A 25,890-nucleotide genomic window follows, 5' to 3' on the forward strand; every position below is an offset into this window, starting at 1 on the left:
TGGAGGGATTAGAGTAGATCAGGTCACACTGTAGTAGGGCCAGAGAGGTCCCCTGCCTGCAAGTAACAGTGGCTTAAAGATTTTGAAAAACCTTAAATTTATCACAGAATTTAAAAAATATTTTATTTTATTTCCAATTATATGTAAAAATTCTTTTTTTAGATTTTGAGTTCCAAATACTCTTCCTTCTTCCTTCCCCTCTCTCCTCATTGAGAAAGCAAGCAATTTAATATTCGACCCTATACATGTACTACAAATATTTAAAAGATACAGTGGTTTGGCAGCATTTTATAATAAGTATATTTATTTCCAGAGATAAATTGTATCTAAACCATTGGAATAAGGCTTTGAAAAGAAAATAGTGGGTGTCTGCATTTTTAAAAACTGTCTTAACTGTAGTTATGACACATTGGAAAGGATATAGCATAGTAACTAAAGAAAGTTCTGAATTCCAGATTGGAGGACAAAATAACAAATTATAAATCTTTTTCTGAATCTGGGTCTGTGGGATGAAAACGTGTAAAGTCAGTAGTTTAAAACAAATGTATTTTTTGTTTTCTGTCTCCCTCCCCAATCTTCGAAGGTCGTATTCCAGACAGCCTGAAAAACTGTGTTAATAAAGATCATTTGACTGCAGCTACACATTGGGCCAGTATGGACCCAGCAGTAGTTCATCCAGAACTTAATGGTGCCGCTTATAGGTGAGTGGAGTGGGGGTCTGTGCTGAGGGGGCGGGCTTCCCTTCATCTATCTGAAATGCTGATACCTTTCAATCTAAGGAAAAGAGTACATCATGGTAGTGTTTTTTTAGAAGTTCCTATTCCCTTCAAGTTCTATGAAAAGAGAAAGATTAATTCAGGTGAACCCATGGACGTAGACTGAACAAAGTAGACTGTTCAGTCATGTCTGAAGGTATTTATTGAGTATAAAATTCCCAGTATTCTGTGGGATAGCAGAAGCACATGTGAAACATAAAAATATTTATGTCTTTCGCTTTGTGATGTGAGAAATAGACTTATTTCAGTAATAATTTAAATAATTACTAGTGCTTACATGGTGCTCTAAGATTCACAACACACTTTACAAATATCTCATTTTATCCTTACAATAACTGTAGGAGATAGGTACTATTATTTTTTTCGATAGTATCTTATTTTTCCAAGTATATACAAAAATGCTTTTCAACAATCACCTTTGCAAAACTGTTCCAAATTTTTCTCTTTTCTCCTTCTCCTTCCCCAAGACAGCAAGTAGATTAAATTAATTATGTCCAATTCTTCTAAACATATTTTCGTATTCATTACAAAATCATAACAAAAAGCAGATCAAAAGGGGGGAAAAGACACAAGAAAGGGGGAAAAAACCAACAAACAACAACAAAAGTGGAAAAAATACTATGCTTTGATCCACATTTTCTGCTGGATGCAATTGGCTCTTTATATCCCAAGTCTGTTGGAATTACCTTGGATCAGACAGGTCCTATTATTATTTTCATCTTTCAGATGAAGAAAATTAGGTTTTCAGAGGTTAAGTCACTTGCCCAGAGTCACACAGCTGGCGAGTCTCTGAGGCTGGCTTTTCACTTCCTCAGGTCTCCCCTTATCTGTGACCACAATGATTCTCTGTCCACAGTGGCATCTAGTGGCCTCCTTTTCTGGGCTCTATGATCCCCGTGGATAGTCCTCCCACTCTTGTCCATTATGGCCCTTGTATACATTGAAGAAGCTAGTCCACTCATTGTTAATGGTTCAGAAAAAATTTTGGTGAGAAGAATTTTTGTGATCATCCAAAATTAAAGACTTAGAAATTGGACCCTCAAGTAACACTTCCAGGAAATCATGAAGTAAGGCCAGAGAAAATTAAAACCTTAAGAATATGTTACAAGGTAAAACACTTGCAACCCAAAATATCTCTAATACCAAGAGATGGCCAGGCCTTGGCAACAACAACTTGCTTCCTAAAACAATTGTTGATGTGATTGGATCCATGTGTGATCCAGTAGTTTGCCAGGGGCTTCTGAGGACAGGCCCCCCTGCCGGAGTCCTTCCCACTCCCCAAGCAGGGCAGTAGGGAGTTAGCAACAGGCAGGTGTGTCCCTTGGGGTGCCCCTAGGCCTTTGCACCCTAGCTGTTGCCCCAGAGTTTTACATCTTCCTAATCACCCAGCACCTCCCAAGGCCATTTCTCCAATTCCTCTGAGTCTGGGCCAGCATGTGACATGCAGCCAGCGTGTTTCATGGACCTTTCTTGGCTGGTGAGCAGAAAGCAAGTTGCTTGTTCTTAGAGCCCCGGGGTCAGGCACTCTTGGGACAAGTCAGGGCCGGCCTTCTCTGTTCTTCACTCCTGCGGGGCCTCTTTTGAGGAACGCCCCCTGACAGTGGAAAGGAAAGACGCGCTTCAGAAAGGCAGATTATGAAGGAAATGTCACATTCTCAACAGTTTCTTCCCCTGGAAATCAGGAATTGTGGTTTCCTTTAAAGGAGAATAAAGCAGCAATTTGGTTCCAAGTAGCTCCACAATATGAATGACAGAAGCCGGAGCAGGGTCCCCTTTCTTTTTTCTTTGGCAGCAGAACTTTTTTCACTAAATGTTCTTGATTATCAGCCTAGTGCCCTACTTAGATGCTCTTACTAAGGTGAGACCAGTAGCAGGTATGGTACCGTCCACATAGGCCCAAACATGTTGAATAATTGGTTTGAGGAGGAAATAGAAAGAAAATATTAATATATGAAAAGGCGATGGATTATTAGTTTTTCAAGATATCACGGTTCAAGCCTGTAATGAAAGATTAAAGGCAACTCCAGTTTATTACTATGTTACTGTGCTCATGACACCTCCTGGGGACTAATAGTCTCTAATGTATGTGGGGTCACTAAAGACACCACTGCATGAGTTATGGTTGCTGGAAATCAGTCTGAGCAACACAGGAGCCATGGCTGTCTCAGAAAAATGATGAAGACCAGCCAACTCCATTTATATTTTCTTTGGTTTAAATTGAAACCAGCAGATATTACATGGAAAACCAGAATGAAAGCATTTACCAAAGTCAAATGAAATAGTCCTTACCCATCATGATCACTTTTTTTGTGAAGGAAAATGAAGAGATTGGAAGGACTGAATGACACATAAGCTTTTGTGTTTTTTAGATTGTTCACAATTGGTTTTTCCCAATTTAGAGGTGATAATTGTTTCTGAGTTTAGCTAATGTGATCTAAAAACTTCTTTCCCATCTAGAAGAGAGGATATGGATATTTGAGAAATATTCCTTGCCACCATATTAAGAGCATTTTTCTCTTTAGAAGAATTTAGCAGCATCAATGTCTATTCCAGCCTAGAGTGAATTCCTAGAGGAGCTGGATTTGTACAGTTTCCTAGAGTTCTTCACTGACAGGGTTGATCTCATCTCAGAGGATTGGATTAGGTAGGGCATTGGCTCGTGTCTTAAAGTCAGCCCTTTGCACTCTCCCCTGTGCCCACCTTTGTGAAAAGAAGCTTCAATTCTGACATCCCAAATACAGGCTAAAACCCATCTCATTCAGAGGGGACTTCTTAGCAGTAGGCACCCAACCAGTTACTACTTTTCCTTATGTTTAAATGAGTCTGTGTTTCCTTTATACATATTCTCATGATGAAAAGTGTCTTGAAAGCAGACTTAGGGGTTAGAGGAAATCAGCCTAAGATTAAAAATTGATAGTTGGTGGTCCAGACACCACCAGATGGAGAACATGTCGTGCAGGAAGCAATCTTCCTTTTTCTCAGAACTCCAAAGAAAGTTTTGGCTTGACAAACTTCATGGAGTGGCTCCCAGATTCCTAGCGGTCAGCATGGCCCTTAGGGATCCTCATCGTGTGTTGTTCTTTACCTCTTCCAGCAGGTACCCTCCAGGTGTGGTGAGCGTGGCTCCAGCTGGCATCCCTGCAGCAGTAGAAGGAATAGTCCCCAGCGCCATGTCCTTATCCCACGGGCTCCCCACTGTGGCCCATCCTCCCCATGCTCCTTCCCCTGGCCAAACCGTCAAACCAGAAGCTGATAGAGACCACCCAAGTGACCAATTGTAGCCTAAGAAAATAGCATTCCCAACATTGGAGCTTTCAACTTTGAAGATGACGTGGAAAAAAAATCTGGATTTTGAATAGAGGCAAAACCATGAACTTACAGGAGACCATAATTGTTTTAGAAACTGGTCCAATATACAGCTATAAAAGGCAAAAGGTGTGGGAGGTGAAAAGAAGATTTGGAAACCTTTTTTTCCTCCGTATAAATTGTAGTTTGTCCCCCGTCCAGTGGACTGATTCACTGTTCTGTGTCCTATGGGTTCTTTGTTAAGCAAGAGAAGTTAGTAGTTAATTATATCATGAATGTACTTGTCTGTGTACAGTTTTTAGAACATTAAAAAGGATTTGTTTGCTTAGCTGTCAACAAAAAAAGAAAGCAAAAAGGAGGCATTCAAAAAACCAATTTTGAGATGATTTTTTTTTATATGTTAAAACATGCCCCAAAATGAGGCAGTTGGCAAACTTCTCAGGACAATGAATTTTTCCCATTTTTCTTTCTACGCCACACAGTGCATTGTTTTTTCTACCTGCTTGTCTTATTTTTTAGACTAATTTAGTAAACAAAAGGAAAAACCATTTCTTCTGATTTGGGCATGAATTTCCCTTCTTTCCAAATGAAGACAACATTGCAAAGAGATTTTGAGGAAGACAGAGGTTTTGTATAAATGAGCATTGTGCTTTTGGTCACCAGTTAAAGTATATATTATTGGTGGTTTGCAAAAAGGCACCAGACTGCTGAAGGGTAGCAGCATTTCATCGCCTACATTGATTCCTTCCTGGTAATGTGGTAGGCTAGCAATATTTTTGGTTAAAATCATGTTTGTGACTGTAACCATTTGTATGAATTATTTTAAAGAAATAAAAATCCCAGACAAATATTACATGTGTAACATTTTTATTTCTAGTAATTTTTGTTCCATTTCTTACCTATCAGTTTGAATCATAACATTTTGAGAAAGCTTGATATTTTTCCATGGTTACTAACTTGGAAGCTGGGAAATAGCAGACCTCACCTTAACTGGTCCCTCTCTAGAATTATATAGAGATGGAAAAGATAAATTGAAGGACAACATGACATGTAGTTCAATACAGATAACTCAAGTTTTTTTCTCTTTGATAAGCATTGATTAGGATTGTATTAAAGCTTAGTTGCTGCAATCATGAACAAGAGACCGGTTGTCCAACAACAAAACTAAAGCGTATGTCAGAGATGGCACAGCTGAAAATGCCTTTAGGAAATGCTTACTACAAAATAAATAAAAATACAATGCTATACATTACAATATTCATTTGCTGCTTTCTGAAACAACATGCAGCCTGCAGAGATCTATTTCTATTTGAGTTGGACACCACTGATGTAATCTATAAGACTCATAAAGCACAATGGGAAGTAGGAACTGGCCACAGGATTTGGACTTTTTATGACCAAAGTGGTATTTGAGTTGGACTTTCAAGGATAAGCAGAAATTAAACAGAGTATATGAATGAAGAATTTAACGTTTAAAAATAAGAATTTAACAGACAAAGATTAGACTGCTCCTCTAAACAGGAAAATAGCCTTACTATACAGAACTATTTCTTTATATCCATCAATTTCATCAGACTTTACAGCTATTTTTTAAAAAAATTATCTACTACATCCATTTTCAGGAAGAAGAAAAGTTCAGGCTTGTCTGACTATTGTCTTCATTTGGGGTTTTCTTGGCAAAGATACTAGAGTCTGCCATTTCCTTCTCCAAATCATTTTACAGATGAGGAAATAGGTATATGGGGTGAAGTGGCTTGCCCAAGGTCACACAGCTAGGAAGTATCCGAGACCAGATTCGAACTCAAGAAAATGAATCTTCTTAACTCCAGGCCTGGCAGTTTATTCCTGTGGCACCTAAGTGCCCAAGGAAGCAGAAGTAATGAGCTAAAAAGAGGTGCCTAGAAGCTTAGGAATATATAATATTTAAGCTTCCATTGTTGAATCGCCCAAGTAATCAGATCATGGAAAAGAGTTACTATAGACTGGACATGGCAAATGTCCTGGTTTTCAGAAAAGGGAATAAAATCATCTACAGACTGTCGAGCAATCAAGCAAGTAAGCCTGTGGTCTTTCAAGCACCTACAATGTGTCAGGCAGTGTAAAAACAAAGACAGAAATGAGATAATACTTGCCTTCAATGAGCGTAAATTTGTCACAGATAAGTATATGCACATATATATATATATAAACAATTTTAGGGGTGGGCCCTCTACAACAAAAGGAATCGGGAAACACCTCTGGAAGGAGGGGGCACTTGAGTTGCAAGGGAATCAATGGTTCTAAGAGAAAGCCCTAAGGAGAACATTCCAGGTATGGGAGACAGCCTGGGGCAAGCAAGAACAGAAGGCACTCAGCCTGGCTGGTTTGGCTAGAGAGTGTCACAAGGGAGAATGATGAGTCCTCAAGCTGAAAAGGTAGTCTGGAGCCAAAGGCGTAAAGGCTTTTAAATGGCCAAAGAAGAGTTTGTGCTTTATTCTGGGGGCAGCAGCAAGGGGATGCCAGGCCAAACCTTGTGCTTTTGGAATATTTGTTTGGCGGCAGTATGATGAGATGGGCACCAACTGGGAGTTCATTGTAAGACTATGTAGGAGGTGATAAAGGCCTGAACCAGTAGGAGAAAGAAAGGGACAAATACAAGTGAGACAGGAGGTGGAGACAGTGAAACTTGGCGGAGTGTTGGACATCAGTCGACAAGAAGCATTAATTGTCTGTGATGTGATTTGTTGATTCTAGAGAAGAGGGGTGAAGGATGAAGTGTCAGTGATTCCTGGGCCATGAACCAGAGTGAATAGAAGAGCGATGGTGTCCCACACGGAAAGAGAGGAGCTATAGCAAGATACCTGGGTTTTAGGGAAAGGCGGTGAGTTCTGTTTTAGATCCATATTTTGGAGGTGCCTGTGGGATCTTCAGGTTTAGATTCAGCATGGAAAGATGAGGACTGGATATGTAGATTTGAGGGTCGTCTGCATAAAGATGATGGTGGAATTCATGATAGTGAGATAATGAAGAGGGCATGTAGAGAGAGAAAAAGGAGACCAAGAAGAAAGCCCAGGAGTGAGACAGAAGGGGACACACACCAAGTGGTAGGAGAATCAGGAGCAGTGTGACAGCCAATGGAGGAGAGAGTGGGTGAGAGGTCAGGGAGGATGCGGGCTGAGAACAGGCTTTGGGAATTTCCCAGTGGGGTCAGACTGCCAAGTCAGTCAGTCTCTAAACACTTAGTGAGTGCCTTCTATGGGCCTGGTGGCACGCTGTGCTCTGAGAAGAGGAAGCAAAAGACAATCCCACCCTCGCGTTCCTGCTCACAATCCAACAAGACTATGCTGGCTAAAAAGGGGCAAAGGTGTTGGTGAAGATGCCCAGCACCGGAGCACGATGAAGTTCCACAAGCAGTGGGGAAAGGGGAGCTGCATGTCCTGGCTGCCCTCCTCAAAGAGGCTCAGGAAGGAAGGAGCTCAGCCCAAGGTGGACTGAGCAGCTGCCGAGTTCAGGTGATATGTTATTGCAGGAAGACAAGTTTCTGAGTATAATGATGAAATCCAGGTGGGAGATGAAGAACTGAGAAATGCGGAGGAGGTGAGAATGAGGCAACAATTTTCCCCCAAAGTAACAGGGAGCAGAGTTTTAGTAGTCAAATAAGCTTGGCTTTGATTTCTTGTAAAAATCAAGAATGTTATATCGAGCTGGTTTGTGAACATGCAAAAAAGGAAGCGGTGATCACAAAACTGCAGCTCGCCAAAATGTTGGTGATGGTGTACAACAATATAGTAACACAATAAGGCCCTTCATAAGTGCTTTTTAAATATTTAAATTGAACACATCATGACAGATGGATCTCATTTCCTCTTTATTTTTTAAAATTAATTTTATAATTATAACTTTTTTTTTTTGACAGTACATATACCTAGGTAATTTTTTACAACATTATCCCTTGCACTCCCTTCTGTTCCAAATTTTCCCCTCCTTCCCTCCACCTCCTCCCCTAGATGGCAGGCACTCCCATACATGTTAGATGTGTTACAGTATATCCTAGATACAATGTATGTGGGCAGAAATGAATTTCTTGTTGCACAGGAAGAATTGGATTCAGAAGGTAAAAATAACCTGGGAAGAAAAACAAAAATGCAAACAGTTTACACTCATTTCCCAGTGTTCCTTCTCTGGATGTAGCTGATCCTGTCCATCATTGATCAATTGGAATTGGATTAGCTCTTCTCCATGTTGAAGATTTCCACTTCCATCAGAATACATCCTTATACAGTGTCATTGTTGAAGTGTATAATGATCTCCTGGTTCTGCTCATTTCACTCAGCATCAGTTGATGTAAGTCTCTCCAGGCCTTTCTGAATTCATCCTGCTGGTCATTTCTTACAGAACAATAATATTCCATAACCTTCATATACCATAATTTACCCAACCATTCTCCAACTGATGGACATCCATTCACTTTCCAGTTTCTGGCCACTACAAAGAGGGCTGCCACAAACATTTTGGCATATACAGGTCCCTTTCCCCTTCTTTAGCATTTTTTTGGGATATAAGCCCAGTAGTAGCACTGCTATTTCCTCTTTATTTCTAAGCAGGATTACTAAACTGGTAGCTTAGTGAAATGTTATCAATTAACTGTAGTTTACTTACATTTTAGCCAAGTGTCTGATCATGTCACATGCTATTTTTTCAGAAAAATTGAGAGACTTGGGGTTGAAAAATAATAGGTGTATTCAAAGCACTGAAAGCCAAAGAGCAGTTACATAATTAAAGCTGCAATCCTTCAAGTCCAATCCTGTTATTTTAAAGATGAAGAAATTAAAGTCCTAAGTGTCTAAATGACTTGCCCAGAGTTATACAGAAGTGGCAGAAACTTCTATTCAGAGGTTGGACTTAGTGACCTTTAAGGTCCTGTATGTCACTGTAGGAATCTCTTTTCAATTTTATCCACAGATTGGAATCCATCCTTACCTTAAACACCTGCAGCGATAAGGAATTTACTTACAAAGCCACTTCCAGTGTGGGACAGCTTCGACTGTTAAAAAGAAAAATTCCTCCATGTTCCAAGTCACAATGAGCAATATTTTGGAAACAAGCACACAGGTATAATTGGTAACTGAGACACACCACTGGAAAATGTGGGGAATGTTATCCTGGAAGGATCTTAGTGAACAGCAGAAAAGGAGTTTAGGAAATGAAGGAAATATGTTGCTGTGAAATATTGGAGAGAGTAAACAAAACAATCAGACCTCCCAATGGTACTCCTTTTTGAAGAACTATATCTTTTTGAAGGATAAAATGGAAATGATAGCATGGCAACAAAGTTATCTCCACAAATGCTTAAAAGATTGACTTATGAAGAAATAGTCAAAGCATAAAGTCAAAAATGTGGCTGTATTGAATAACTGGATGAAGAGAGAAGACTATCTTAGTGATCACTGCTTAAGTACTTAAGGGTTATTTAAATGGTTTATTTACAAGTTATGAAATAGTTTCTAAAAAATAATATTTGGACTCAATGAAAAAAGATGGTGATTAAGCTTATGCTGCAGGGAAGTGGAATCCCCATCACATTCATGAGTCATAAAACTGGACTCTACATATCACTCCTTAGTGTGCAAATTAGAAATTGGCCCTTGATTATAAATGATTGAATGATATTTCTATAATTGATTATTAGGATTAAAAAAACAACAAAATTAGTATCAGTGTGGAGTGAACTCAGTCATAGTCGTTACATCAACTTTGAAGAAATTCTCACTCGGTCTTGTGCTATTTAACTTTTTTTAATCAATGACTTGAATCTTTAAAGGCACACAACAAATTTATGGATAACATAAAGCTAGAAAGGATAAGTAGTAAGACAGGTTTTAAAAGTTGAGATTCAAAAAGAACTTGGCAGGCTAGAATACTGAACAAAATTTAACAAGATGAAATTTAATGGAAACCGATTTAATAGTCTTCCACTTGGCTTCAAATAACTTCATAAATAACTTTAAACTTCATAAACTTCAAAAGCTATTGACAGCCAGTTTTTATAGAATGCTTTAAGGATTATAAAGCACTTTATAAATATTGTCATCTCATCTTACCCTCACAGTAAGCTTATGAGGTATCTTTATTTTACATATGAGAAAACCGAGGCAGACAGAAATTAAGGGGTTAGCTCAGGATCACACAGCTAGTAAATATCTGGGGACTGGTTTAATTTCAGATATCTGAGATTAGATCAGATATCTCCTGATATCAGATATAGTTTTCTTAGCCACTGTACCCCTTAGAACATAACAAAACAAGCAATTTGAAAAAGACCTGGACAGTATTAATGGATTACAAGATTGATGAGTATCATTGTGTTATGGCAGTCAGGAAAACTAAAGGCATTTTCTTATATTTGAAAGATTTCCCTAAACTCTTATGTCCAAGTATTTATAAGAGAATGCTATCTCTTTCCACTTCCAAACTATGAAAAGGAATAATTAGCCAGTGTGGCTGAAGTTTTCACAAATCATACTCCAAACCAAACTACCATTAGGCATTTGATTAATTCAAAAGCCACTAATGAAATCAAAAGGAGTCCTGAAAAGCTTAAAGCTATATTTGATCAAAAGAAAATCTGCTTAACCCGAAGAACATTTAATTCAATTTATCCTTATGTTTTCTTATCATTATATGTTTGTCTTATGTTTTGAGTAAATGGATCTCTGAACTCTTCTATTTGGATACTCCTCCAGTGATGCTGAGCATAACTCATCCACACCTGTTCATGTACAACTTTAGTGAATGTTTGCCTTAGGAGGTCTGCTCTAGAAGTTAGAGCTCTTCCTCACTTTCTCTGGGAGTTGTGAAATGAGGGTACCAGTGACCAGACCATCTTTTTCTACAACACATTCCCCTTACAGCCCGCAAACCCATTTTTCTTCCTCGTTCTTTATTTGTTGTATGTTGAAGTCTTCTTATACTCACCTTCCACCTCTCTATCACCCTCTGGGTGAGTTATTCTTAATTCCTCTGAGACTTTGGTGTTCCATGACTTAATACAATGCCAGTATAATATTGTATTTTAAAAGATGAGTCTTTGTTTCTGAGAGAAATCTGGGAGGGAGGGGTTATTAAGTGAACTTTGCATTTTACTAAAGGTAAACCAGACCACTTGAGTCCAACTTAGTTTCCATTTTCAGTGTTATGTCCAAAATGTATATTGGGATTGACAAGGTTATCTGCCTGTGGGTTGTTCATCAAGCTACATCATACCATAGACCAAGGGTTCTCAAACTACGGCCTGTGGGCCAGATGTGGCAGCTGAGGATGTTTATGGGGCCCGCCAGGTTATGGCAAGTGGGCTGAGGGGCGGAGACAGAGTGTGAGCTTTTGTTTTTAATATAGTCTGGCCCTTCAACAGTCTGAGGGACAGTGAACTGGCCCCTATTTAAAAAGTTTGAGGACCACTGACATGGACAATAGTCATTCTTTACTCATTTATATTTACCTGGGTGGATGGTTAAACCCAACTTTTAAGGATTAGCCTAAGTATAGAGAAACTCTCATAACAAGGTAGGTGATGGTATTTCTTAAAAAGAATTAATGAAACATTTAAAATGTGATTTCCTAGCTAAGTGAGAATCAGAAATGCAAATGACTTATATAAAGCATTTAAAAGAGAAAGAATTAAAGTGACATCTTCTAGCATAGTACAGCAAGCATTTTATAAGAACCTAATATATGCAAAAAACCATGAGAGAGAGAAGTTGAGATAACCAGGTCCTGCACAGAGCTTACAAACTACCAAGGGTTGGTGGATAAAACTCCTAAACTGAGGCTTAAAAACAAGGCACAGATAATTATAGGTTGGAATTATATATAGCAAATGCAGAAGTACATGCAAAGTTCCAGGAGAAGGCTGATAGAGAATGTGATCACTAATTAAAGAAATCAGAGGAAATGTTCCTGGAGATGTCCTTTGAGTCCTTTGGCAGAAATTCAGCAAATAAAGAAGAGAAAGGGGCTCCCAGATCAATGGTCACAGTATATTATAAATGTCAAATGTTCATGGATTTATTATAGTAGAATATATGCATTCAAGTCCTGGACTGTAAATATAAAATCCTGAGTTTTCTTACATCAAATGAAAAATGTGGTAGTCTTTTCATGGTTTAAAATACATAGATACATACATGGTAGACTTTTCCCGGTTTAAAACTCATAGATGCATAAATATATATGTGTGTATGTTCACACTTAATTAGGAAAAAAAATGTTCTGAAGACAGAATCTTCACTGACCACCTACATTAATTGAAAAGGATAACAATAGGCCTACTGAAAGGCCATAGAAGGAGAACCCCCAAAAGGTGATAATCCAGGAGCTCTTCTGGAGATAACACACAGCCTTACAGAAAATAAAGAAAAATTTAAATGAGAGAGCACCCAAAATAACTGGGGATATTGTGAGAAATGATTCATTTGGACCCTATTCTATTCCAGTCAGTGTTAATCAGTTTGATATTTAGCATAAATCATATTGGATCATTAGATGAAAATAGATTCTTTTAGAAGACCTCAAACTTTAATGTAATGTTCACTACTTGTTTACCAAGTTAAGAGGCTCACTTGCACAACCACAAAAATGCTGATAAAGATATTTCCATCCTGTTTTGCTCTAATTCCATATTCAAAACCAGCATGGGTGGGATGCCTTCAATCTTTGGAAAGTCCTACAACTTATTTTGGTTCCTCTGTATCATTCTCATATCCAATATTAGATGCCCCATGCTCCACCCAACCAGAGACAACCCCCCACCATGACACACCATTTCTAGTTGATGCATTAATTTTAGGTCCTCGAAGCAAGATCTATCAACCAAAGGGATAGGGTATTTTGTGTAGCCCCTCTAGAGTGTTCAGGTATCAAACCTGGCATCAAGCCTTATAAAATACGGCTGTGGAAGAAGGAGACATATCATGATATAGATGATGAGGAAATTGAGGTCCACTTCATTAGAGAAGACCAAAGACCCTTTAATAAAGTGCTGTTGGCTCAATGTTCTGCCTCAGTGATGTTTTTCTTGCAGATTGGGTAATTATAATTCCCGCACTCTTGGATACATTACCCTGAGAATCAGTTCTTATGGGAGACCTTGGATTTTCAGTCCATCTCATTTTTGACTTGAATATTGTTGTCAAGAGAAAGTTACTTTTTTACCTAGACAGTTGATTTGAACAAATCTGTTTCACTGTTAGTTGTGGTGTACCTTGGCCAAGAAGCGTATCAATGGAAACATCTCCAGCTAATGGTGAACATCTGACAGTTAGCACAATAGTTACCATTCAGGCAATGGCCCTGCCGAAAAAGAATCTCAAGATTCTACTGGAGGGGTCTACAGGCCAAATAGTTAAACCTTTATCCAGTCAAAAATCTTTTTTATAAAGTACTGAACAATGGTCATCATCCTTTGCTTAAAAAGTAGCCAGTGAGAGGAAACCTAGAGCTCCCAAGACAACCCATGCCATTCTAGGATGATTCTCATGATTAAGAAGTTTATCCTAAATTTACCTTTCAGCAACCTCCACCTATTGTTCCTAATATAGCACTACGTTCTGAAGTCAAGCAGAATGAGTTTGGATGCTAGACCACGCATAAGCACACACACACACACAAATCCTTTTTAGATTAAACATCCTTCACCTGATCTTTATATGGTAGAGTTTTGAGGTCCTTCTCCATCCCAGTGATCCCCCTCTGGGCTTTCAATTAATCAGTGCCCTTTCTAAAACAATGTCACTCAGAACTGAAAAGGAAACTCAGAATAATGATAATCACCAACATTTATATAGAGCTTTATAGTTTTCAAAACTCTTATTTTCTAGGTATTATCTCATTTATTCTTCCCAAGCACCTTGGGCACTATGAGACACATTTTACAAATGGAAAGTCCGATGCTGAAAAACCTTTCTTGGCCAGGTTTACATGGCTGCTAAGTGTTTGAGGAAGGATTCTGTTCTGGGGGACTTTTCCAGGATCACACAGCTGGTCAACATTTGAACTCGGGTTTCCCTGACTCTGGGGCTGGGGCTCCGCCTGCTCTGCCCAACTGCCCTTGAGGTAGGATTTTAAGCTTCTTGACTCCAGACTTGGCACCGTGAGGGATCGCAAGGAAAACAAGGAAAGATCACAGCAATGGTATTGATGAAAGAAGGAAAAGGAGAATGAAGAGGAAAGAGAAGAAAAAGAGCATCCACAGTTCCTGTTTCTGTACCCCGTGAAGTTGGTGAGAGCCTGTGTGGCTTAATAGGCAGGGAGCCCTGACCTGAGGATCCTGGTAGGCAGGGAGCACTGACCTAGGTAGGGAGGACTGACTGGGAATCAGTAGTAGGCAGGGAGGACTGACCCACTGATCCCAGTAGGCATGGAGCACTGACACGGGGATCCTAGTAGGCAGGGAGCACTTACCTGGGGATCAGCTGGATCAGAATTTCAAATACTTGTTGACTGTGTAACCCCAGGCAAGTGATTTGATCTTGCTTAGCCTCAGTTTTTCCATCTGTAAATGGAAATAAGAATAATATTTATCCAACAGGGTCATTGGGAGGGTCAAACAAAACAGCACAAGTGCTTTGCAAACCTTATAAATACCAGCTATTATTCAAAAGACCCAGGGTTCAAATCATACCTCACTTCTTTACCAGTTGTCCTTTAGGCTTCTTATTGGGTTATTATCACTTGTAACCTGGGACCCTCTCTAGCTTCTCTCTGGGGAAAGGTCCCTCCCAGAAGAAATCGCAAGTCTGGGATGTGATTTTTTCACAGACCGTAAGATTGTTGGATTGAGAGCTGGAAGAGACCTTGGAGATTCTCCAGTCCAAACTCCTCATTTTATAGAGCAATGATTCTCTAACTATTATTCTCAGTGTCTTTATACTATTAAAAAGTATTGAGGATCTGTCCAAAGAGTTTTTGTTTATGTGGGTTATATTTATGGTATTAGAAATAAAAATTAATTTTGAATTTGTAGACCTTCTGAAAGGGCTCCAGAGACCCCCCCAGGGTTCTCTGGACTGGACTTTGAGAACCACTGTTAGAGAGGAAAAACCATTGCCCAAAGAGTTCGCAAGACTAGGAAATCTGGTACCCAAATCAGGAGACTCATAAGATCTGTGCTTTCTTGCTCTCAAAACATGGCTTCCCCCATCTCAAGAGTGGGAAGAGGACCAGAGAAATTATGTAGTCTCATCCTCCACCCAGTGAAGGAATTTCCACTCCCATCCCTCCCCAGAGTGTGTGTGTGTGTGTGTGTGTGTGTGTGTGTGTGTGTGTGTGTATGTGTGTATAAGTGTGGGGAGGAGGAGGGGAGGGTGGGGGAGAACTCTGGGGCCTCCAGCTGGGAGGCTGAAAAGGATGACTCAAGTCAGCACAGCCACTGGAACCAAATTCCTCACAACCCAAACAAGCATTTTCTAAAACAAATAAACAGTAATTAAAAGCAGGAGGGAAAGCCCTGGATTGGGAGATATCTAAAAGGGTAAGCGACTGAGGAGACAAAACAAGGAAATGACAGGGTTCGATTCATTTCAATGGCCTTGAGTGACCGCCAAGGTGCCTGGGCCAGCGGGGAGCCCCAGGTAGCTTTGGGGCTCCACAAACTCCAGGCCCGAGATTTCTTATCTGTGAAGGAAAGGCTGATGAAGTTTCTTTTAGCTCTGGACCTATAATAGTAAACCAAAAACTGAATGGGGGGGGGGGGGAGGTTACTTTGCCCTAGCCTGGCCTCTCCTCCCCCATCATCACTGGCTCCCTGAGCCTACAAGAGAAAAGTCCCATCTCACCCTTCCCTTCAAGGCTCTCCTCCCACTAATGAGGAGGAGGAGGAGGAGGCCCTCCTCCTCCTCAGACATTTCAGTCAAGTCTGTCATTTGGGATTTCCTTGGCACACATGCTAGAGGGGCTTGTTGTTTCCATCTTCAGCTCATTTCACAGATGAGGAAACTGAGGCACACAAGTTGAAGGGATTTCCTAGGCTGGGAAGTATGACCTTGAGTTTTACTGAGGCTGGGCCCAGCACTTCACCCACTGAGCCACCCAGCCACCCTCCTTCTTGCTTATTTCCCATTCCTCCTCCTCTCTGCTCCCCTTTCTGCCAGCTTGGTCTTCACACACCCTCCTGCTTCTGCTGACGTAGAGGACCCTCTTCTTCTTCTCCTGCCCCTTTGCTATGCCCTTCCTAGGAGGGCTCAGGCCCAACCTCCCTCCTCGCCCGTGGACAGCCTGGTCAGGGAATCAGGGGTTAGGAAATGCTCCTCAAAGCGAGGCTGGGGCCAGGAAGGCTTCGGAAATGAACAGAAGCCCAGTCCAGGTCCTGTGCACTGTTGGAAGGAGGAGGGAGGAGAGCGGTACTGGGGAGTAGGAAAGGGTAGCAACAGGTAGGGTGGAGCCAGGATTAAAGAGGGTTTTGAATATCAGATTAGGGAGCATGAATGCATTTTATCTAAGCAAAGAGGGTTATAAAACACATCACTTCCAAAACAGCCCACCCTTTGTTCCCTTGGGCATCAGTGCGGACCCTTGCCAGTGTCTGTGATCACCTATTCACTACACCTGGTGTGCTAGGAGCTAGGCGATGCAGCTGGACCTGGACTCCTCAACCACCTGAGTTCAAACTCGGCTCCAAATACTTACTAGTTGTGTGACCCTAGGCAAGTCACCTTGTTAGCCTCCATCTGTAAAATGGGAATAATACTAACAATTACCTCCCAGACTTGTGAGGATCAAATAAGGCAGTATTGATAAAGTGCCTAGGACAGTGCCTGGTACATAGTAGGCCCTTGAAAAGCGCTGGCCACTACTACCACCAGAGCTAGGACTTCTTCTACTTGTGGGGTCTATGACCCTCTAGTCCACCTCCTTTTCAGAGCTGTTCATCCACCTTTCATGACTCCCTGATTCCCCCAACTCTTACTTGTGACTCCAAGAAACTGTAGTATGTGCAGGGGCTACACCCTGGTAAACCATCTGAGGAGACAGGGGAACCAAAAGGCTTCAAACCCCTTAGGGAATTAGGGGGGGGCTGCCCCAAGCAAGTCAAGTCTTGGCAAGAATGGACATGGGAGAAGTTTGTTCCAGTGGCCGTGAAGGTGCCGAGCCAGGTGCTGTGGAGCACATAGAGCTGACATCCAAGATGCCCAGGCCATTGCTGTATCCTGGGTGCTCCCCAGTCTTCCTGACTTTTGTCCCTGGACTTTGATGACTCTGGAAGAGAGAAATAGGCCGACAACTGGGCAATTCTGCCTCACTGAAGTCCAGTCTACTTGAAAGTCAATACATCACCCTGTGATTGGTGCTCTCTGAAAAGCAAAGGATGGTTTCTGTTCAAACAAAATTAATGCAGACAAGATTAGAAGAGAAACAATAAACTGGGAAAACATTTTTTTACAAAGGTTCTGATAAAGGCCTCATTTCCAAAATATATAGCTTCTAAGAAATCAATCCATCTCCATTTCATAAATGGTCAAAGGATATGAACAGACAATTTTGAGATGAAGACGTTGAAATATTTCTAGTCATATGAAAGGGTGCTCCAAATCACTATTGATCAAAGAAATACAAATTAAGGCTACTCTGAGATACTGCTACACACCTGTCAGATTGGCTAAGATGACAAGAAAAGATGACAAATGTTGGAGGAGATGTGGGAAAACTGGGACACTGATACATTGTTGATGGAACTGTGAACGGATCCACAATTCTGGAGAGCAATGTGGAACTATGCCCCAAAAGTTATCAAACTGTGCATACCCTTTGATCCAGCAGTGCTACTACTGGGCTTCTATCCCAAAGAGATCTTCAAGGAGGGAAAGGGACCCACATGTGCAAGAATATTTGTGGCAGCCCTTTTTGTAGTGGCCAGAAACTGGAAATTAAGTGGATGCCCATCAAATGGAGATTGGCTGAATAAATTGTGGTATATGAATATTATGGAATATTATTGTTCTGTAAGAAAAGACCAGCAGGAGGATTTCAGAAAGGTTTGGAGAGACTTACATGAACTGATGCTGAGTGAAATGAGCAGGACCAGGGGATCATTGTACACAGCAACAAGATTGTACAATGATCAATTCTGATGGACATGGCTCTTCTTATCAATGAGATGATTCAAACCAGTTCTACTTGTTCAGTGATGAAGAGACCCAGAGAGAGAACTGTGGGAACAGAGTGTGAACCACAATATAGCATTTCCAATCTTTCTGTTGTTGTTTGCTTGCATTTTTGTTTTCCTACTCAGTTTTTTTTTTCTTTCTAGATCTGATTTTTCTTGTGCAGGAAGATAACTGTATAAATATGTATACATATATTGAATTTAACATATATTTTAACATATTTAACATGTATTGGATTGCCTGCCATCTAGGGGAGGAGGTGGGAGGAAGGAGGAGAAAATTTGGAACAAAAGGTTTTGCAATTGTCAGCGATGAAAAATTACCCATGTATATACTTTGTAAATAAAAGGATATAATAAAAAAAGAAGAAAGAAAAACAAAGGATGGACAACCACAACAATTAGTAGTAATAACACCAGAAGCAGAAGCAGAAGTAGTAGTAGCAGCAGCAGCATCAGAAGAAAGAAGAGGAGGAGGAGGAATAGCAATAATAATAGTAGTAGTAATAATAGCAGCAGAGAAGTAGTGGGAGTAGGAGTAGCAGCAGCAGTAGTAGTAGTTGTAGTAAAGAAGAATAGTAGTGGGAGTAGTAGTAGCAGTAGGAATAGTAGGAGTAGGAATAGTAATAGTAGAGGTAATAGTAGTAGTAGTAGTAATAGTAGTAGAAGAAGAACAGTAGTAGGAGTAGTAGCAGTAGGAATAGGAGCAATAGTAGTAGTAATAGAAGTAGAAGTAGTAGTAGTAGAAGAAGAACAGTAGGAGGAGGAGGAGGAGAAATAATAATAGTAGTAATAGAAGTGGTAGTAGTAGTAATAGTAGTAGAAGAAGAAGAACAGTAGTGGGAGTAGGAGTAGTAGCAGTAGTAGTAGTAGTAGAAGAAGAAGTAGTAATAGTAGTAGTAGAAGAACAGTAGTAGGAGTAGGAATAATAATAGTAGAAGTAATAATAGTAGTAGTAGTAGTAGCAATAGAAGTAGTAATAGTAGTAGTAGTAGAAGAAAAAGAACAGTAGTAGGAGTAGGAGTAGTAGCAGTAGTAGTAGTAGTAATAATAGTAGTAGAAGAAGAACAGTAATAGGAGTAGGAATAGGAGTAGTAAAAGTAATAATAGTAGTAATAGTAGTAGTAGAAGAAGAAGAGTAGTGGGAGTAGGAGTAGTAGAAGTAGAAGTATTAAGTAGTAGTAGTAGTGGTAAAGAAGAAGAACAGTAGTGGGAATAGGAGTAGTAGTAGAAGTAATAGTAGTAGTAGTAGTAATAGTAGTAGAATAAGAACAGTAGTAGGAATAGGAGTAGGAGTAGTAGAAGAAGAAGAACAGTAGTGGAGTAGGAGTAGTAGCAGCAGCAGCAGCAGCAGCAGTAGTAGTAGTAGTAGTAGTAGTAGTAGTAGTAATAGTAGTAATAATAGTAGTAGTAGCAGTAACAAAGAACAGTAATGGGAGTAGTAGTAGTAGTAGTAGTAGTAATAGTAGTAATAATAGTAGTAGTAGCAGTAACAAAGAACAGTAATGGGAGTAGTAGTAGTAGTAGAAGTCAGTAGTCCATTCAAGAACAAGTATACCAAATGTAGAATAATTCCATTGATTGACATGTGACAAACTAAAAGAAGCAAATTAATTTGTCAGCAGGATCACAAGTTGGGTAAAGCAAGAATAGCTCCTCATAATAGGCCCCTCCTTAGGTTGGGCAGGAGGAGATGATACAAGGTATCATACTTATGATCTAAGTGGTCATAAGATGGACAAGAGGTTGGTCTGCATATTTGGAGGGACTTTCCATTTAACTTAGTCACCTAAGCACAGTGGGCTTGGTCACCATGGCAAAAAGAAACAAAATCAGAAGGCCTGTAGTTAAATTACTACAATTAAGCAAATGAACTTAGAATCTGTAGCTCACAACTATATACAGAAATTTGTGGTTAAATTGATTTAATGCTGATTGGAACAGAATAAGGGTCCAAATGAATTCTCACATAAAAAAATGAATTGGGCAAGGATGTCATATTGGATAAGGATGACACAGAAATGGTCGTGGCCATGAAAGGGACTTTAATACTAACTGGAGTAGTTACTGAACCCTCTCATTTTACAGATGAGAAAACTGACACCCAGAGATATTGAAAACAGTCAGTTAATGAGCATCAGAGAAGAGATTTAAAAAGATGGATTCAGAGGGATTCAAAGGGCTTCCTACCTTTATCTAACACTACCCACTATATTTAGAGTTGGAAGAGACCTTAGAGCTAAGTGTAGTTCAATTTTTTTTCATATTACAGATGGAAAAATTGAAGTTCAAAAAGGAAAAGGATTTGTTCATGGTCACACATGTGCCAGCTTCAGAACTGGAAAGTAAACCCAGGTTTTCTGATTTCTCTTCTGAAACTATAGAGAGAAAAAGGGCAAGTCATAAGTTTCAGTACTTAATGCCCAAAGGGACCATAGGAATCATTTTCTAACTTTTTGGTCTCAGAACCCTTTTAAATTTTTCAAAATGATTGAGGCCCCCAAAGAGTTTTTATTTAAGTGGGTAATGTTTATTGATGGTTTCTATATAAGAAACTAAACTGATAAAAATTTTGAAATGTTTACTAAAAATTAAAAATATATTAATATAAATAACATGTTTTATGAAAATATTTCCAAAATGATAAAAAAAATTAGTGAGAAACAGCATTGTTTTATTCTGTTTTAATTACGCACTAGTTTACTAGAAGGTATTTGGATTATCCAATCTGCTTAGGCATTCAATCTGTTGTAATTGTTTTAGTTGAAGTATATGAAGAAATTCCAGGCTCACATAAATGAGTAGTTGGAAAAGGGAGGAGTACACAGTGTATTTTAATAGACAAATAACATTTTAGGATTATAGTGAAAATGGTGTTGAACTCACAAAGCACCTGAAAGGGTCTCAGGGGCCCTCAGAGATTCACAGACCAAACTTGGAACGCTGTTAATCCAATTCAAACACTCTCATTTTATGTAGTAAAATATAACCTCTCTCTGGTTGTGACTTAACCAAGATCACATGGCAAGGAAGCAGCAGAACTGGGATTCAAAACTGTGCTGTTTTAAGGTCAAATCCAAGTATCCTTCCGTGGCTCTGGAGGAGCCCCTCTGGCCTTGCTCTGCTGGCCAGTCCGTGGGAGGGGCTGGAGGGACCAGGATGAATGGACTCAATTCTTGATATACTAGTGTGGGGGGTGAGCAGTGGAAGACTGTTGCTGGGACTAATTTTTTTCCCATTGCATTATCTGTTAAACCTTCTCATTTAGGTGGAGGGGAAGGCCCTGAGTTGTCAAACCTAGCTCCAAGGTTCTGCTCAGCCCTGTCCTAGAGCATCTCTTCCTTCCATTTATTTAAATCTAGCGGGTGTAAGGTCAGTCAGTCAGTAAATACTTGTGAATTACCTTCTAGGGGCCAGGCACTGTGCTAAGTGCTGAGGATACAAGAAAAGGCAAAAGACGGTCCTTGAGGAGCTTCAGTCTGACACGCCAACAACTTAGACAGCCAAGTCACAGATGAGATGCACGGAGATGCTCTACGGCACGGAGAAGGCACCGAAGAGAAATCCAAGGCTTCCTGGACTTTCGAGCCTCTCCTTTGAGTAGGACATCCAAGGAAAGAATCTTTTCCCTTCTCTGTCCAAGAGGGGGTCACACTGGATTAATTCCTAAGGTTCCCTCCACCCGAAATCTAAGTGGTTTAGGAGAAGAGGGTGTGTGCCCTTCCCCCTGGCTCCAAGCTGCTTTTTGAGCCTTCTGTGTATGAAATCTGCTCTGAGAAGAAAATGTAAGCAAAGAAAAATGCGGATGTGGAAACAATGCTGTTTTTAAGCTCCAGGGAGAAAAAAATCTAAAGTATCTTTAAAAAAAAAAAAAAAAAAGTAGTTCATTGCATTTTATAGAGACTTTGCTGAGCTTTCCCCTCTTTCTGCTGCCCCCAATGTGCCTACCACTGGACTAGGAGCCTCCGACTCTCATTTCTGGAGAGAAGCCTGAGGAAGGGCAAACCCAAGCTCTGCCCATTGGGAAGGTGTGATACGGTCTATGGGGGACTCAGGAAGAGCTCTGTCCTGCTGAATTCTGGGGTCACTCACGGGATCCAAATAATGAGACCACAGGCTGCATCGGACAATGTAACTCAACCTTATCAAGGTGCGGGCCTTCCCCAGAGCCCCCATTTCTGTTCCGTTGTCACCTTCCCAAAGACCTCTCCTTTCTCACCTGCCTTTTCAGGTGGAGAGAGCAAGTTTTTAGATGGAGAAAGGGAGTCAGAGAGCATGAAGGAGCTGCCTAGGTTTGGTTGGTGCTCAAAGGGATCCAGCCCTCATCGTCTGCACTCCAGGCCCAACACTCCTTCTGCTCTTTCTCCTCCCCCCGTTGTCTCCCATTAGGTGAACTAAACCAAGAGAAGGGACCATATGGAAAAGAGAGAAACTGAGGCAGGATGACATGAGTTGCCCAGCTAGAAAATGTCTGAGACTAGACTTGAACTCAAGTCTTCCTGACTCAGTCAGTGGATAGTCCCTTATCCACTGTAATACCAAACAGGGCACAAACCTTAGGAGGCTTTATAAACGCTAGATATTTATTGTTATGGCTGACAAGTATATATCACTGCAAGGTTTTCAAAGTCCTACATATCCATGTTCTCATTTGAGCCTCATAACTCTGAAGTAGCCTTTACCATCCCCCTCCTTTGCCTGAAAGGGACTGAGCTTCACACACCTGATGTGGAATTTGAACACAGGTCTTTGATTCTGTCTAGAATTCCCTGTGATACTTAGTATTCCCTCCCTTTACAACCTGGTCCCAACCTATGTTGCTCCCCTCTCTCTGTATTCTCTCATTCAGCCACCTGCCCTCTTGTTTTTCCTCCCACACAACACATCTCCTGCCCGCTTGTCTCCCATGCCTAGAACGCCCTCCCTCTTCATCTCTTCTTAGAATCCCTTTTCCTTCAAAACGCTACTTCTACCAATTTTCTTAAGCCTTTTGGTAGCTACAGTTCCTTCCCTCCCTCACAGCTCCCCAGATTTTCTTGCATTTGTTATATATAGGCTTTATGTATACATAATTGTGAACAGATTGTTTAATTTGACATAGTATAATTGCCTGGAGGGTAGGGACCACATTATTTTTGTCTTTATTTCCCTAGCATCTAATGATGTAGTATCTGGCATATTCACAAATGCTTTCTGATTGGATGGATGCTTCACATCATTTTGGGGATGACCTACCAAAACATAGTGCTGTAAACAGAGCTGAAGGAGGTAGAAATAAGCCCACTGGGTTCAGAGACAATGAAGAGATTAACCCATCTGGCAAGTCAGAGAAGTACAATTAATATGACCCTTCTGTATCACTTCTCCAGTGCCTCAGTTTCCTCATCTGTAAAATGAGAGGGTTGGATTAGTTCCTCAAGCCCCTTTAAATCTGAGTCTGAGAGTCATAGGAGCAGAGAGGCTGTTTGGGACAAAATTGTAGCATACCTTCAATGTCAGGGTTAGACTCTCAGATCTGCTTCTATAGACTGGGAAGACTGAAGGGTATGGGAAAGGAGGGAGAAAAACAATGAAATCCAGGTTTTAGGACATTATCCTAGTGTCCTGTGAGTAGGATCACTCTCCTACAAAGAATGTCAAGAAAGAAAATTAAATAAATCAGGGGAAGGGCTTGATACTCATAGATCCTTCTTACCAACCGCTGGGATACTTATATTGTTTCCCATGACCCAAATGGACTTACTTGCACTTGAACAATTTCCATGGCATCATTCTCCCACCTCATTTTCTTAGACTAGCTCCCCTTTGATGTTCTCTTGGGAAACTCTCAGCTGCTACCATCCTGGGCTGAACCAGGAAACTTAGAGGGACTGGGCTGGCCACTCCTTTCCTCTTCCAACTGACCACAGCTCAGGAAGGTCATTGGATTAAAAACCAATTGTGTAAGACATAAAAAGTGGGGAAAGATATATTTATACAAAAATATTTATAGCAGCTCCTCTTGTGATGGCTAAGAACTGAAGCAAAAGGGATGCTCATAACTAGGGGATGACTGAACAAGATGTGGCTTATGATTATAATGGGATATTTTTGTGTTATGAGAAATGAAGAGGAAAGTTTGAGAAAAAGCTGAAAAGATTTACACAAACTGATACATAGTGAAGCGAACAGAACCAGGAGAATGTTGTACATAGCAATAGCATTAGTGTTCCATGAAGAATTGGAAATGAGTTAGCTCTTCTCAGCAATACAATGATCCAAGATAATCCCAAAAGACTAATGATGAAACATGCTATCCCATTCCAGAGGAAGAATTAATTTTGTTTGAATATAGACTGAAGCAGGATACTTTTCACTTTTTTCTTTTATTCTTTTTTTTTTTAACAAAATGACTAATATAGAAATGTTTTACGCAATTGTACATGTACATGTATAACTTGCCTACTCTTTCAGGGAGTGGGGTGAGGAGAGAGGGAGGTAAGGACAGAATTTGAAATTCAAAACTTTAAATGAAAATGTTTTTAAAATTGAAAAAAAGAAAAAAAAAAAGGAAACAGTTGTGTCAATTTGAGTGAAGCTTGCACGGATCACAAAATAATACAATATCAGGACTGAAAGAAGCCTCTGAGATTATCTAGTCCTAAAAGCAAGAAATTTAGACCTCAAGAAATGAGTTTACAGATCTGAGGAGACCCAGAGAGGAAAGGACATTTGACTAAGGTCACACAGGAAATTGGGAGAGAGGGCTAGAACATAGATCTTCTGATCAGTTATCTTTTTTGTCCATTAAGAGACTCCATAGTTTAATGGGAAAGTCGATGGAGTTGGAAATGAAGATGTGGCTTTTAGTCTTAGCTCTGATGATAATTATGCAATCACTTTGAGTAAATCACCAAACCTTTCTGAGCTCTGTTTCCATATTTGGAAAGTGGGATAACAATATTTGTATAACCTATTTTCTAGGAATGTTGTTAAGGAAAATACTTCGAAAATTTAAAGGGTGGGAGAAACAAAGTCTCTTGACTGCCACTCCCCTTTCTTTGGATCATAAATGTTTATGAGAAATTAATTCATACAGAAGTGCTAATGGAAGACAAACCTTGCTTTTTAGCTAAAGTCTAGCTGAGATAATTTGCATTGTCATATAGGAGTAACTGTATTTTGGGTAGCTAGACAGGGCAGGGACTAGACTTCTGAGAGTCAGGAGGACCTGAGTTCAAATTTGATGCTTTCTAGCTATGTGACCCTGGGGAAAGTCATTTAATCCTGTTTATCTCAGTTTCCTCATCTGTAAAATGAGCTGGAGAAGGACATGACAAACCATTCCGGTGTCTTTGCCAAGAAAACTCCAAATGGGATCACAAAGAATCAGACACAAATAAAAGGCCTGAACAACAAAATATCAGAAGCATTTTTGCTTGAAGAGAAGTCCAATTGTCCTTTCTCCCCTCCCCTCCTCCACCCTCTGGAATTCTTCCTGAACCACAAGAAGAAAAACAAAAATACATAGTTTAGCTCTTGATTTACTTAAACAGAATAGTAATTGTGAATGCAGCTTCCCCAAAACAATTCCTTTCTCTAACCATTCCCTCCAAAGACTTCCCTTTCGTTCTAGTGGGAGAGGAACAAAGAAATACCTCTCTTAATCCACATTCATCAAAATGACATTTT

General features: G+C 40.2%; 1 protein-coding gene across 8 annotated transcripts in view; it reads left to right on the forward strand.

The window, feature by feature from the left end:
* CTBP1 (C-terminal binding protein 1) overlaps window positions 1–4,930 on the forward strand; it is a 446,736-nt gene extending 441,806 nt beyond the window's left edge. For 5 of the 8 annotated variants that reach the window (XM_074276716.1, XM_074276717.1, XM_074276722.1 and 2 more), the window contains 2 exons: window positions 584–701; window positions 3,871–4,930. In XM_074276716.1, coding sequence (XP_074132817.1) covers window positions 584–701; window positions 3,871–4,057 — 305 coding nt within the window. In that variant the 3' untranslated portion in view covers window positions 4,058–4,930. The remainder of the gene's footprint in view (window positions 1–583; window positions 702–3,870) is intronic. The other 3 variants (XM_074276719.1, XM_074276723.1, XM_074276720.1) reach the window with 1 other exon arrangement.
* The last annotated feature ends 20,960 nt before the right edge of the window (window positions 4,931–25,890 follow it).

This window comes from Sminthopsis crassicaudata, chromosome 6, assembly GCF_048593235.1.
Source record: "Sminthopsis crassicaudata isolate SCR6 chromosome 6, ASM4859323v1, whole genome shotgun sequence".
Taxonomy (NCBI): Eukaryota; Metazoa; Chordata; class Mammalia; order Dasyuromorphia; family Dasyuridae; genus Sminthopsis; species Sminthopsis crassicaudata.